Consider the following 14,332-nt stretch of genomic DNA (forward strand, 5'->3'; position numbering starts at 1 on the left):
ATAATAATATACACAATAATTTACAACTGTGCAATCATAACGTACTAAATAATAAAACAGAGACTATTGTACTATGATGTGTGTTCTTCTGTCACACAAAGATGGACTGTTGTATATGCTTATTGGTTTAGTAGGAAAGATTTTCTGTAATGATCCTGTGACTAGCGGAGCTGAACAAGTCTGTTCGAAAGGGTGCTCCGCTGCTTATTCAGTAGCTCATGTGCCTGATTGTCCATAATGGATAACAGTTTGTTTAGTGACCTCTTCTCAAAAGAGTCTGGGTTGTAGACAAGGACGGATCCAGGCTTTTTGATGAGTTTATTTAGTCACTTTGCATCACCAGCACCAATGCTGCTCCCCCAACATAAAGCAGCAAAGAAGACAGCACTCGCTGCAACAGGCTGGTAAAAGATCTCCAACATCCCGCTGCACACATTGAAGCTACATCACTCAAGCTATCAAACTCCACTTTAAATACACCCAATGACTTGGTCTCCACAGCTGTCTGTGACAATAAATTCCACAGAAACACCACTCACCGGCTAAAGAAATTCCTCCTTGGGACGTCCCCGTTCCAACTAGACTGCACCGTCCAATTACACCCATGTGACCAATTAACCCACTACACCTTTGGACTGTGGGAGGAAACCAGAGCACCTGGAGGAAACCCACATGGTCATGGGGAGATCGTACAAGCTCCTCACAGACGACTGTGGAATTGAGCCCCGGTCGCTGGTGCTATAATAGAGTTACGTTAACCACCACATAACTGTGGGGCCCCCCCCCCCCCCCAGGGTACTTCTCCCAACCAAAGTATTCAACACTAGGGCAATAAAAAGGACCTACGGTCGAGCAGAGAGGTTAAAAGCTTGAGGACATACATCTGATTGGGCTGCAGGCTTAGAGGGGGGCAACTGTGTCACAGCAAAGGACACTGCAGTTAGAAACTCTGCCAGGAAGAGTGGTGTAGACAAAGTGTTGAAACTTACCAAGTATTGAAAGGCCTAGCTGGAGTAGGTGTGAAGAGGTTTCCAATATTGGGAAAGTCTAGGACCAGAGGGCACAGCCTCAGAATATAAGGACATCCCCTTAGAACAGAGATGAGGAGGAATTTCTTTTGCCAGAGGATGGTGAATCTATGGAATTCATTGCCACAAATGGCTGTTTGTCCTTGGTGTATTTAAAGCGGAGGTTCTTGATTAGTAATGGTGATAAAGGTGATTTGGGTCAAAGGGTGGAGATATGTCTCTACTAAAGGAGATGGCCTGCAGGTCACCCTTGGACAAGGTGTGCACCTTCTTAGCCTCCCCCTTCCCCAAGCCCAATCAGGGTCACATGAAGTTATGGGAGCAGGTGGTGGATGGCCGTACGAGCAGCCAGTGCACATCACAAGTCCTGGTGATGCGACCACTGACGCCAGGCAGGCGATCTCTGAAGAGTATTGATCATGGCTGGGGTCACCTGTTTTATAAAAACTCTGCCCAGAAGAAGGCAATGGCAGACCAATCAAGGTCATGAAAAGACCATGACTGCCCGTGTCACGGTGTATAGAAACGATGACATCAAAGGTTCTGGAGAGAATGAAGAGGCTAAATAAATCAGCAATGATCAAATGGCAGAGCAGATGCGATGGGCTGAATGGACTGATTCTGTTCCTAATGTCTTATGGTCTATCTGGCTGTGAACCAGTCAGCTTCTGGGTTTGGGACTTAAAGCTGAGGCATTGATTAACCTGACCCCATTCTTGGCCGGCAAGGACTAGCCCCAATTTGAGGCACCAATTTCCAACCATCCCAGGTTTTTACCTCAGGGGTGCAACATGCACATCCAAAGCGTTGCAAGCTCCACATTAACACCACCAGCGGGCAGGAGTGAATCACGGGTCCGATAAGGAAACAGATCCACTAGCTGGCTCACAGAGCTTTACAAAGTTCAAAATAAATTTATCACAAAAGAACCATCTGCTACCCTGAGATACTTTTTTTTGCAGGGATTTACTTTGGGGGGGGGGGGGTAAGAAATACAATGGAATCGTTCAAAAAGCTGTACCTAAACAGAGAAAAAGTGACAATCAGTCAATGTGCAAACAGCAAATAAAGAATAGCACCGAGAATGTAAGTTGGACAGGGTCCCTGAGAGCAAGCACAAAGCCGTACTCGGCAAAGACACTTGAGAACTAGGGCAGGTCAAAGAGATTGGTTCCAAAGGGGAGCCAGACGAGAAAGTAGAACATTGCATAGTACAGCACAGTACAGGCCCTTCGGCCAATGTTCCCTTTAAATTTGTCTTTACTCCTGTGTGGACCAACCATTGCGCTGAGCAGGAAATTGTTTTGCCGGCTGAAAACTGCATTGGACATTATATAAAAGAAGGTACCAGCTGCGCAGCAACAAAGGATATGTGCGTGGGGGCATTTCAGTTACTGCGTGGCCGTGCACCCATGCAGCTTAGAGGGAACAGTGCCTTCAGCCCACAATGTTGCACCAACCTTTTAACCTTCTATAAGGCCTCTATTCAGGACTTTTACAGCGACAGGTGCAAAAAAAGGGCTTAAAGGTTTATTGGGGACCTGAGTCATCCCGGCCACAAACTGTTCCACCTGCTAACATCCAAGAAACAGTACCGCAGCATTAAAGCCAGGATCAACAGGCTCCAGGACAGCTTCTTCCACCAGGCCATCAGGCTGATTAATTCACGCTGATACAATTGTATTTCTATGCTATATTGACTGCCCTGTTGTCATACTTTTTATGACAAATTACTATAAATTGCACATTCAGACAGAGACGTAATGTAAACATCATTACTCCTCACGTACATGAAGGATGTAAGAGATGAAGTAAATTCAAAAAGCTCTGTGACCCTTCCATTCCACAAAGTCCTCCAACTTTTTTTGCATAAGGATTCAGCCCAAAATGTCGACTGTTTACACCTCTCCGTATATGCTGCCTGACCTGCTGGGTTCCTCCAGCATTTTGTGATTGCTGGTCTGGTAGTGCGCATGCGCCGGTCATGCATGCAGCCTGTTACAGCCGCTCTAACTAGTTTTCTTACTTTTTTCTTCTTACTTTTTAAACTTACGTTATTTGTTGTATTTTTTTTTCATGGTAACACGTTGAAGCTGCACCCTCTCTAACATGCTCGTAGAGAGAGTTTTATTTGGGTTTTTAGCGCTGGAAATAGTTACATTCAGACACGTCTCATTAGCGGGGCAGAAGTATGGTCGCATCGTTTATTCCAGGGACCAGCCGATTGCGCTTATGCCGGCCGGTTTAGCGAACAGAGCGGCGGAAACCCCGGCTGAAATCTGGAGGAAAACACACAGAGGATGCAGAGGGGGATCAAAAAGGTGAGGAAAGAGGACTGGGTCGAGACAACAGAGACTTATGGAGAAGAGGAGTTATAAGCCGTGTCTTCCCTCTCTCATTATGGGCAATGTGAGATCGCTAGGTAATAAAATGGACGAGTTGACGGTGCTAGCCAGGAGTCAGAGAACATTTCGGGAGAGCAATGTTATGCGTTTTACTGAAACGTGGCTGCATGAGGACATACCCGACCAAAACGTTTCCATGGAGGGCTTCCAGACCGTTCGAGCTGACCAGAATTGCACTGAGAGTGATAAGCATAAAGGAGGGGGGCTTGCTGTTCTAGTTAACAACAGATGGTGCAATCCTGGTCATATTACAATCAAGGAACGTGTTTGTAGCCTGGATATTGAACTTTTTGCTGTTGGGCTCCAGCCATATTCCACCGAGATGCAACACTGGGTGTCATGGGAGGTTGTTCCTGCCTGTGGCCATCGAACTTTGCAGCTCCTCCCGTGGAGGGTCAGACACCCTGAGCCAATAGGCTGGTCCTGGACTTATTTCCATCTGGTATAGTTTGCATATTGTTGTTTGATTGTTTGTGGTTTTGTATTGCTATATGTATGCTCTATTCTTGGTTGGTGCAGCTGTAACGAAACCCAATTTCCCTCGGGATTAATAAAGTATGTCTATCTATCTATCTATCTATCTATCTATTTCCAGCATCTACAGCTCCACCTGCATCACCGTGACATCACCAGGTGGTTGCCAGGAGATGCGGCAACACGGGAAAACTTCTCTCATTTTGGGGTTGGGAGTCCAGCACGTGCAGTATTTTCAAAACCCAGCAACAATTTGCTTAAAGAGCAACAAATCATACCTTCAGCTCCTTAATGTCATCGATTTTAACGACAAATTCGTCCCACTTCCGAATGGCTCCCTCCCCTCCACTCTCTTCGTCATCTTCGTCTGTCTCTCCACAGATGGCCACCGAGTCTTGTGGCTTGGCGAGCTTGACCGGGGATGGAGCCTCCCTCTCCTCCGGCTGTGGTGGGGACTCGGGGGCCGGTGAAGCTTCCTCCTCGGGGACTGGTTCCTTAGGCAAGTCTGGGGATGGAGGTGCGGCCTGCTCTGGCTGAGAGACTTCTGACGGTGAACTGCTCGTTTCTTTATCCTCCGTGGTAATGTTCTCTGGCAAAGCAAGGAAACAGAAATGGGAAATGAAGGCCTGCTCTCCCCTTTAAGCTTTTATAACGATTGGCCTTTATTTGTCACGTGTACATTGAAACATTCAAGCACACAGTGAATGTTTCACTTGCGTCAAAGATCAACACAGTCCAAGGATTGTGCTGGGGACAGCCTATAGGTCTCAACATGCTTAGGACATCAACATAGCACGCCCACAGCTCACTAACCCTAACCAATATGTCTTTAGAATGTAGGAGGAAACCGGAGCACTTGGAAGAAACCCACGCAATCACGGACAGAATGTACCAACTCCCACACACAGAAGTGGGAATTGAACCCAATTTCCAGCGCTGCTAAGTGACTGGTCACTCCTGCTGAAGAAATCCTTCCCCTTCTCCATCCTAAATGGGCGATCCCTCATCTGGAATTTAGCGCCCTTGTCCAAGAAGACCTGGCAAAGGGTGAAACACCCCCTCACCCCCGTGAAGCTCCCTCAGAGCCTTGTACATTTGAATAGGATCACCTCCCAACCCTCTGAACACTGACAAGGATGAGCCCAGCTCACTCAAGAGTCCCTCGTTCCAGGGGTTTACCACTTGCCCTATCAAATGGTTCACCACTCAACTGAGCCAACAGCTAGGGAGTTCTGCATTGGTGAAGTATCGCATCTCCACAGGACACACAGTGGGATCCCTTTCCACTATCAAAGGTGGATGTGAAAGATCCCACAGCTTTCAATTTCAAGGGCTGATGTCCTGGACAATAGTTACCCTCAACTCAATATTACCAAGAAATATCTAATAGTGCCTGTGAACAAAGTGGCTGCCTTGTTCTCAACATTACAACAATGACTTCATTTGGTGAGAAGTGCAACACCCTGAAAAGGGTTGCAAAGGTACCACACAAATGCATGCGATTGAGAAGCCAGAAGTTGGCCATTTGCCCCCCCAACCCCTCCGCCGCCAAGCCTGCTCCTCCATTTAAAGTCACTTTCACCTCAGCTCCATTTCCCACCCAATTCCCAAAACTCTCAGCTGAAAGGAATGATTACCTGTGTTGTCAGTTTCCTTGCGATCCATTGGGTCGTAGAGTGCCGAGATGGCGGATGTGATGCTCTTCTGTAGGTCCTGGTTCTTGCTGACGGAATCTTCCTCATCCGAGGAAAACGATGGCAAGGTCTCCAGATTCTTCTTCAGATCCTCGTCGAACCTCTTGCAGGGGCTGGTGCAGCTCATGAGGCTGTCGCTTTCCGAGGCGTCGAGTGGGCCTGACAGCATCGACTGCGCCAGGCCAAATGGGGCCTGTGTGGGCTGGTTGATGACTGAAGATGGCCGCCCTTTCTGGGGGCTGGACGTTGTCGCGGGCAACTGCTGCCTCTTGCCTGACTTCAGGAAGTCCAGGAACGATGCCATGAAGCCGGATTTCATCTCCGGCTGTTTCTCCTCCACCTCCTTTATTTTTTTCTTGATCTTCTCTTGGGTTTGACTATTCTCCAGCACATTTTCTGTCGGTAGAGTCTCTGGAACGTCCACAGGTAAAAGGTCGCTTGCTTTCGACCCTTGAACCTTGCCCTTGGGGGGGGGGAGGAAGGAATAACACACAAACATGACCATCTGTCTCTCACCAACGTGACAACCAATATGAAAAACGATAAGATCTTAACTGACGAGCACAAGAAGTCTCTCCATCAGGTGAGACATCAAAAAAAGGCTGCACCAACTTGCCCCAGAGCAGAGATGGCTTAAGTACACCCCCTTTCTCCCCAATGCTCCAAATGAGCGTGGTTGCCCCACCAGAGGAAGGACGTGGAGACTTTGGAGAGGGTACAGATGAGGTTTACCATGCTTCTGCTTAGAGGCACGCACCATGAGGAGAGGTTGGACAACCTTTTTTCTGCAAAGGCGAAGGCTGAGGGGAGCCCGTCAGAGGTTTATTAAGGTTCTGAGTGACACAGATAGAACAGACAGCCAGGGTCTTTAACCCACGGTGGAAAGGTATAAAAACCAGAGGGCATAAACTTAGGGTGAGAAGAATTAAGTTCACAGGAGATATGTTAGGCAAGTTTTTTTTTGGACAGAGAGTGATGGGAGTCTGGAATGCGCAGCCAGGGATTGTGGTAGAGGCAAATACAATAGACATGTTTAAGAGGCTCTTAGATCATAAGACAATAGGAACAGAATTAGGCCATTTGGCCCATTGAGTCTGCTCTGTCATTCAATCATGGCTGATCCTTTTTTTTCTCCCTTCTCTTCCTCAACCCCAGTTCTTAGCCTTCTCCCTGCAATCTTTGATGCCACGTCCAGTCAAGAATCTTATCAATCTCTGCCTTAAATACTCCCAATGACCTGGCCTCCACAGCTGCAGGTGGCAACAAGTTCCACAAATTCACCACCCTTCGGCTAAAGAAGTTTCTCCGCATCTTAGATGGGGAATGAGGGGATATGGACACTGTGTTGGCAGAAGGGATCCGTTTAACATAGAATATTTAACTGTACACCACAGTACAGACCCTTCGGCCCACAATGTTGTACTAACCTTTAAACCTGCTCTAAAATCAATCTAACCCTTTCCTTCCATATAGCCCTCCGCTTTTCTATCATCCATGTGACTATGTGTCTATCTCATGTCCTTCACATACCTGCCTCTACCACCATCCCTGGCAGCGTGTTCTACGCACGCACCCACCGCTCTGTGTAAAATACTTACCTCAGACATTCCTCCCTTATACTTTCTTCCAACCATCTTATCATTAGGCTTTTAATTACCAGCTAAATTAGTTGGGCCTCAGGGCCAAAGGGCCCATTCCTGTGCTGTACTGTTTAAAGTTCCAGGTTCTGAGAGGTAACAGTGCCTTGAAAAAGCGTTCAACCCCCAACCCTTTGTTCACATAAACGAGTGTTACAACCAGGGATTTTGATCAATTTTACTGAGATTTTTAAAAAATTTGTGAATCACATGCTCCTATTTAACAGTAGAGCCCCACCCCTTAAAAAACAGGGAAATTTGTAAAATATGAAAGTCTAAAAATTCAGAAATTGGAATGTCAGCAGTTCAAACGAATTCACCCCCCTTTGCCCAGTACTTAGTTGAACCACCTCTCACAGCGATTATGGCCAGTGGGCTTCTTGAATAAGTCTCTATTAGCTTTACACAAAGAGTTGGAGCGAGATTTGTCCATTCCTCCTTGCAAAATTGCTCAAGCTGTGCCAGGTTAGTTGAGGAGTCTTGGTGCTCAGCAATCCTGAGGTCTTGACAGAGATGCTCAATTGGGGCAAGGTCAGGACTTTGACATCAGTTTTCTTCATCTGAAGCCACTCCACGGTTACTCTGGTAACTTGCTGTGGGTTGTTGCCCTGCTGAAGGATGAACTTCCTTCCCAGTTTAAGCTGTCTGGCAGAGGCTAGCAGGTTTTTATCCAGGATCTCTCTGTATTTAGCAGCATTCGTCTTCCCATCAATCCTAACCCTGCTGCTAAAAGCATCCCCATAGCATGATGCTACCTCCACCATACTTTACCGTAGGGTTGGTGTTACCTGGCTGACGTGCAGCATTAGATTTACATCAAGAAGTTCCACTTTAGTCTCATCCAACCACAAGACCTTCTTCCACATCTTTGCAGTATCTTTGCAAAGTGACACTTTGTAAGGATATGACTTTTTTTAAGCCAAGACTTCTTCTTTGCCATTTTCCCACTTACCCACAAATGCCCTTTTTGTTCAATTCCTTACAGATGCTGGAGCCGTGAACTTCATGTCCAGTTGCAGCCACCAACTTTTGCAGCTCACTCAGAGTGACCGTTTCTCTTACAAGAGCAATTCTTCTCCAGCATCTAGTTCAGAGGGGTGGCCTGACATAGGCAGTGTGGCTGTGGTTTCATATTTTTTCCACTTTTTCACAATGGACTGCACTGAGCTCTGAGGTATGTTCAGTGCCTCTGAGATGGTCTTGTAGCCTTCCCCAGATTTGGGCTTCACTATTATCATTTCTCTGACTTGTCTTGAATGTTCTTTTGTCTTCACTTGGTTTGGTCTGTTGAAAATCTATCACACTGTTGGACCTCACAGGCAGAGGGGGGTATTTATTCTTATGCATTCATTGAAAACAGGTGATCAACCACTACTCTACATCAACAAATTGGGAGAGGTGGTAAGGTATATTGTACCTGAGGAAAGTCAGTGTACTAATTACAACGGGAATACATACTTTTTCAACTTCATGATTTTTGTTTTTAACTTTTAGTAAATTGACAAGTTTTAGAATTTTACTTTTGATTTAATGTTTTGTAGATTAATTCAAAAATCCAGCTTCAATATATTTTTGCAATTTAGAAAATGAGACAGTAAGATGTGAAAATAGTTGTGGAGGCTAAGTACTCTCTCCAGGCACTGCAATTCTAAAGCCAAGCATGACCATGGTTTGCGGGGGGTGGGGGGGTCAAGAAGTGGAAGGCTAAGGTTTAAGGTGAATGGGGAGAGATTTAACAGGGACCTGAGGAATTTTGGTTTTAAAGGACACTGAGATGATAGTGCATACATGGACTGAGCTGCCAGAGGAAGTTGCTGAAGGAAGCTCGTGAACATTCACAAGGTAACACACACAAAATGCTGGAGAAACTCAGCAGGTCAGCCAGCATTTGCAGAGAGGAATGAACAGTTGACGTTTCAGACCAGCACTCTTCATTAGAACAGGAAAGGAAAGGGAAAGAAGCCAGAATAAGATGTGGGGGGGGGGATGGGAGGGGAGTTGGAGGGGAAAGAATACAAACTGGCAGGTGATAAGAGAGACCACGTGAGGGGGAAGGAAGGTAGGTGGGTGGGGAAGAAGGATGAAGTGTGAAGTTGGGAGGAGATAGGAGGAAAAGGTAAAGGCTTGAAGGAAAAGGATGTGGGCCAAATGCTGACAGATGGGACTGTCTCAGATGGTCATCTTGGTTGGTATGGAGTAGATGGGCCGAAGAGCCTGTTTCTGTGCTGTAAGAATACATTGGGGGACACGTTTTCTACATTACAATGATGACCACACCGGCCAGGCCACACTTCGCTGGATGTCAAACACTTTTAGAAACAGCTGGAAAGAACTGCATGCCTGGCCTCTACATCACTGGGTGGGTGAGGTGGAGGGACGCAGGCACTGAGGTCCCAGAATAGACGAGGTGTGCGTTCAGTTCTGGTCGCCCCATTATAGGAAGGACATGGAAGTTTTAGAGAGGGCGCTCAGAGGAGATTTATGAGGATGCTGTCTGGACAAGACAGCATGTCTGATGAGTGAGATCAGGCCTTTCTCTGTGGAGGAAAGGAGACCGAGAGGTCAGTTTCACGTGATGTACAAGATGATAAGAGGCATAGATAGAATGGACAGCCAGAGATCTTTTCCCTAGGGTGGTAATGGCTAATACAGTGAGGTGGTCAAGGCAGATACATTAAGGACGTTTAAGAGTCTCATGGATGATAGAAAAATGGAGGCCACTTTGGATGGAAGAGTTAGATTGACCTTGGAGGGAAGGGTCAGATTGATCTTGGAGGGAAGGGTCAGATTGACCTTAGAGCAGGTTAGAAGGTCAGCACAACATCATAAGGCCGAAGGGCCTACACTTTCCTGTATTCTCTGCTGGAGATCTGAAATAGATTAGAGGATTACACAAGAGGGTGTCATTTTACGGTGAGTGAAGCAAAGTATAGGAGAGATGGCAGAGATAGGTTTTAGACAGGGTGAATGCACAGTGTCTTCTTTCCAGGGAAACAGAAGCAAAAACTACAGGGCAAAAGTTTACAGTGTGAGGCTTGGGATTGAAAAAGTATCTGGAGGGGCAACTTCTTCACCCAGATGGTGGTCAGTATATGGAGTGAACGGCCAAACGAAGTATTTGAGGCAGGTACGTTAACAAAATTTAAAAGACATTTAGATAGGTTCATGACAGGAAAGGTTTATCTAGAGAGGTATCGGCCAAACACTGGCAAATGGGACTGACTTTGACAGGCACCATGGTCAGCATGGATAAGACAGGCTGAAGGGCCTCTTTCTATGCTCTTTGAATCTATGACTCTTTGCCCCAACCTCACATTTGTAAACGCTTTTTCAGATAAAAACAAAAGTGTTCGTGGTGAGGTGTTTTCTCCTTACCTTGCTGGGCTTTGCCTGCTTCTCCATCTTGAAGCCCTCGTTCTCGCCCTCGGCCAGTTTCTTGCCCCTGCCGCGGCCCCGCCCTCTCTTTTTGGGGCCATCGAGGGCCACGCCCTGCGGGGGCTCCAGGGGCCGGATCCGGGGCCTGCCTCGGGGGCGTGGCGGCCCCTTTTCCTTGGGCTTGGAGGCCCGCTTGGGCTTCTTCTTGCCGCCATTGAGGCTGCCGGCGCAGAAGTCGATGTCAGAGACGGGGCTGATGCTGCCCCGGGCTCGGCAGCTGGAGATCAGGTCCGGCAGGAGGTCTGGCAGCCGCCGGCTGTTCAGCCGGATGTCGGCCGGCACGTCCTCCTTCTCCTCGTCCTCAAACTCATACTCCTGGGCGTAGGTCTTCTTGGGAGGCTGCGGGGGCGAGTCCTTCTTCTTCAGCAGGTGCAAGGACGATGTCTTGAGGAACTTCCTGTTCTTCATGCTGCAGAAACTGGCGGTGGTGAGCGGCGACTTTAGCTCGGAGCCGGCAGGCCGCTGGCTCGGCTGGGTCAAGGCCGCCGGCTCCATCTCGGGCTTCATGGACACCTGCTCGAGATCCAGGTGGACGCTCTGCTGTCCCCCTCCCGCCCCTCCGCCCCCGCCAGCCCCCTCCTGGGGGCAGTAGCCGGGGAAGGTCTGGTTGGAGTGGATCATGTTCATGGCGTCAGGCCGCTCCAGGGCCTGGCCCCCCTCCTCGCCGGCGTGCTTGCTATATTCCTCGCCCCCGCACGCCGCCTGGCAGAACATGTCCTCCATGCCAGGGAAGAAGTTTCTCTCCTCGTCCTGCAGTAAGGAGTCCGGGAAGCAGATCGAGGTCAGTGGGACGAAGCGCCCCTTGCCACTGGACGGGCTTGCCGAACCGTACTGGTCCTTGGGCTCCAGCGGAGGAGGTGCCACCTGCTGCCGGGCCTCGGGCTGGTCCAGCTGCAGGCCCTCGCCTCCCCCCTCGCCCATCAGGTGGGACTGGGGGGCCACCGGCCCGCCCTGGGACAGGTGGTTCTCCAGGTGCAGCTCCGGCTCCAGGAACTCCTGCATCTCCTGGGGTGGGGGCAGGCGCTCAGCCTGGGCCAGGCCCTCGGGAGCGGTGGGGGCCGGGGCCAGGCGCTCGCCGGGCGGCTGGGGAGGGGGCGGCGGGGGCGGTGGGGGGGCCAGGCGGGGCGAGGGGGGCTCAGCCGGCATCTGCCGGGAGTCCAGCAGCGGGGGGTGGGGGTGCAGGTGCACCTCCAGCATCTGGAGCTGGGGAGAGGGGGCCTCCGAATGCAGCCGCTGGGGCTCGAGCAGGTGGACGTCCATGGCGGACGGCACCTTGCGGGGCTGCGGCTGCTGGGGTTGCGGCGGGGGCTGCTGCGGCGGCTGCGGAGGGGGCTGTGGCGGGGGCTGGCTCTGGGTGTGGGTCAGCACCGAGGGCAGCAGCTGAGAGGGCTGGCCGGACCCCTGGTGGGGCAGGGCCAGGGGCATCTCGGGCGAGGCATCCAGCATCAGCTGGGAGGCTGGCTGCCCTTGCATCATGGCGTGGGGCTCCAGCCGATGGCCCCGCGATGACGGGTCGCCTCCCTCCGTCAGGTAGCCGTGGCCCTGCGCCAGCTCCTTGCCCTGTAAGTGATCCACCGACTTCTTGATGTCCCGGGCCAGGCTGTCGATGCTGTTGGCCTGGTGGCTGTAGTGGACCACAGTGGTGGCCAGGGCCTCCGTGGACGAGCGGACCACGTACTCCTTGGGCCTCTCTGCCTTCTTTTTCTCCTTCAGGCCCTGCAGGGACATCTCGAGCACCTGGCTGTCCAGGCTGGAGTTGGTGCGGATGACGCTCTGGAGGTGGTAGCGCTCCTCAGGCTTGGACATCTCGTAGGCCAGACCCTTGGGGGCCCGTTCCTCACATTCGACCAGGCTCTGGGTAGAGACACGCGGCGGGCTCTGGGAGTCTAGCAGGTGCTGGATGAGGAAGTCCTCGTCCTCCGTCCTCTCTGAGGACAGCAGATCCGAGTCGGGCTTGGCCTTGCCATAGGCCCCAGCCCTCTCCATGGAGGGTTGGGGCGACTGGAAGCCCTGGGAGTGCGAGGACTGGATGAAGGAAGGTGAGAGGACTGAGGGCAGGTACTTCTGGGGCTGGCCTGGCGAGGGCACGCCCTGGGAGCGGCCGGTGCCCGGCGACTGGAGCGGCCGGATGATGGGCGAGGGGCTGGAGTCAGGCAGGGCCTGCACATGGCTAGCCGATGAGTAGACGATGGACGGCCCATGGCTGGTCAGGGCTGGGGAATGTCCCGGAGCGTAGCTGAGGGAAGGACTGGCGACGGGAAGGCCCTGGGAGTGGGCCGTCACGTAGCCCTGTGTTGGTGCCGAGTGGGGCTCTGACTGGACACCATAACTCTGGATGGAGCCCACCGAGGCCAGGCCTGACAGCTGGGCCGGTGAGTAGCTCTGTGTCTTGCCGCCACTGCCGGGGTCCTGTGACTGGCTGGAGGCGAAGGCCTGCGACTGGGTGACGGAGGCCAGACTCTGAGCCTGGACCTGAGCTTGGGCCTGGGCCTGGGCCACACTGTAGCTCTGCGACTGGGTCAGGGTCAACAGGCTCTGGGTCTGACCGGGTGAGTAGGCCTGAGGCTGGCTGGAGATGACTGAGCTGGCCTTGGGCGCCGCCGACGAGTAGTGGTGGGACTGCCCCGTGGAGGAGATGCTTTGGCACTTGGGGGTGCTGGTGGAGCGACCCGCCTGCCTGGAGGACGAGTAGCTCTTAGACTTGGAGGAGGAGGAGGCCGAGGAGTAGCCGGGTGACTGGATGATGGGTCGATAGCTCTGTGAGGGTTCCCCGGTGCCTCGGGCCTGCGAGCCCTTCTGGCTGCCCTCGCTGCTGGCAGGCGAGGGCTCTCCCAAGGGGCTGCAGGGCAGGGCCGGGTGCCGTGCCATCTGCTGGAAGCCGTGGCTGCCGCCGCAGCTTAGGTAGTGCTGCAGAGAGTGGTGAGAGGCTGGCAGCTGGGGCTGGGCGCTGGAGGGTCGCTGGTAGTGCTTAATGACGCTGTCCTGCCTGGGGATGGCCCTCTCAATGCCTGAGGCGGGCGAGCCGGAAAAGACCGAGGTGTTGTAAAGCTGCGAGGCCTGCTCGGTGGGGCCCAGCGGCGAGGACAGTAGGTTGAACTGGGACTGGAGGTGGCGGGAGGCTGACTCCTGGGCCGTGCGGTAGGCTGAGCTCTGGGCGGGCAGGCCGGTGCCCAGCACGGCGCTGCCCAGCCGGTCAAAGGTCAGCGACGAGGGCACGCTGGACTGCGAGGACTTGATGTGCAGCAGGGGGTCATGGGGCGAGAGCAACCCGTTGGAGCTGGGGCTGAAGGTGGCGTCCGGCAGGGTGAGCGACGAGGTGACCGGAAAGCTGCGGCCGCTGAACGAGGCTGGGTGCTGATAGGCTGAGAGGGTGGACGAGGACGGGAACGTTCCTGAACCCGGGATAGCTCCGGAAATGAAGAGTTCAGCTGGTCCTGGCGTGTGCATGGCTGGGAGAGGGAAGGACAGGAAGATTAATTTATCACACGATCCACGTGACCCTGCAAACCCTCTGAAACGTGACCCGCCCTTTACTCTGTGCTCCTTGGTGGCCAGTGTAATGCTACTACAGTGCGGGTGTTCTGGTCTCAATTCCAGACTGTGTGCACTTCCTCCAGTTTCCTCACATATTCCAAAGATCTACTCCACTGAGCAAAAGT

At 51.8% G+C, this 14,332-nt stretch overlaps 1 protein-coding gene across 3 annotated transcripts in view; it reads right to left on the bottom strand.

Moving 5' to 3' along the window:
• Positions 1 to 14,332, bottom strand: part of LOC134353957 (proline-rich protein 12-like) — a 98,457-nt gene that overhangs the window by 26,293 nt on the left and 57,832 nt on the right. For all 3 annotated transcript variants that reach the window (XM_063062552.1, XM_063062550.1, XM_063062551.1), the window contains exons 4-6: positions 10,614 to 14,122; positions 5,545 to 6,064; positions 4,186 to 4,496 (exon numbers count right to left, since the gene is read on the bottom strand). In XM_063062552.1, coding sequence (XP_062918622.1) covers positions 4,186 to 4,496; positions 5,545 to 6,064; positions 10,614 to 14,122 — 4,340 coding nt within the window. The remainder of the gene's footprint in view (positions 1 to 4,185; positions 4,497 to 5,544; positions 6,065 to 10,613; positions 14,123 to 14,332) is intronic.

Source organism: Mobula hypostoma, chromosome 11 (genome assembly GCF_963921235.1).
Source record: "Mobula hypostoma chromosome 11, sMobHyp1.1, whole genome shotgun sequence".
In the NCBI taxonomy this organism is placed as follows: domain Eukaryota; kingdom Metazoa; phylum Chordata; class Chondrichthyes; order Myliobatiformes; family Myliobatidae; genus Mobula; species Mobula hypostoma.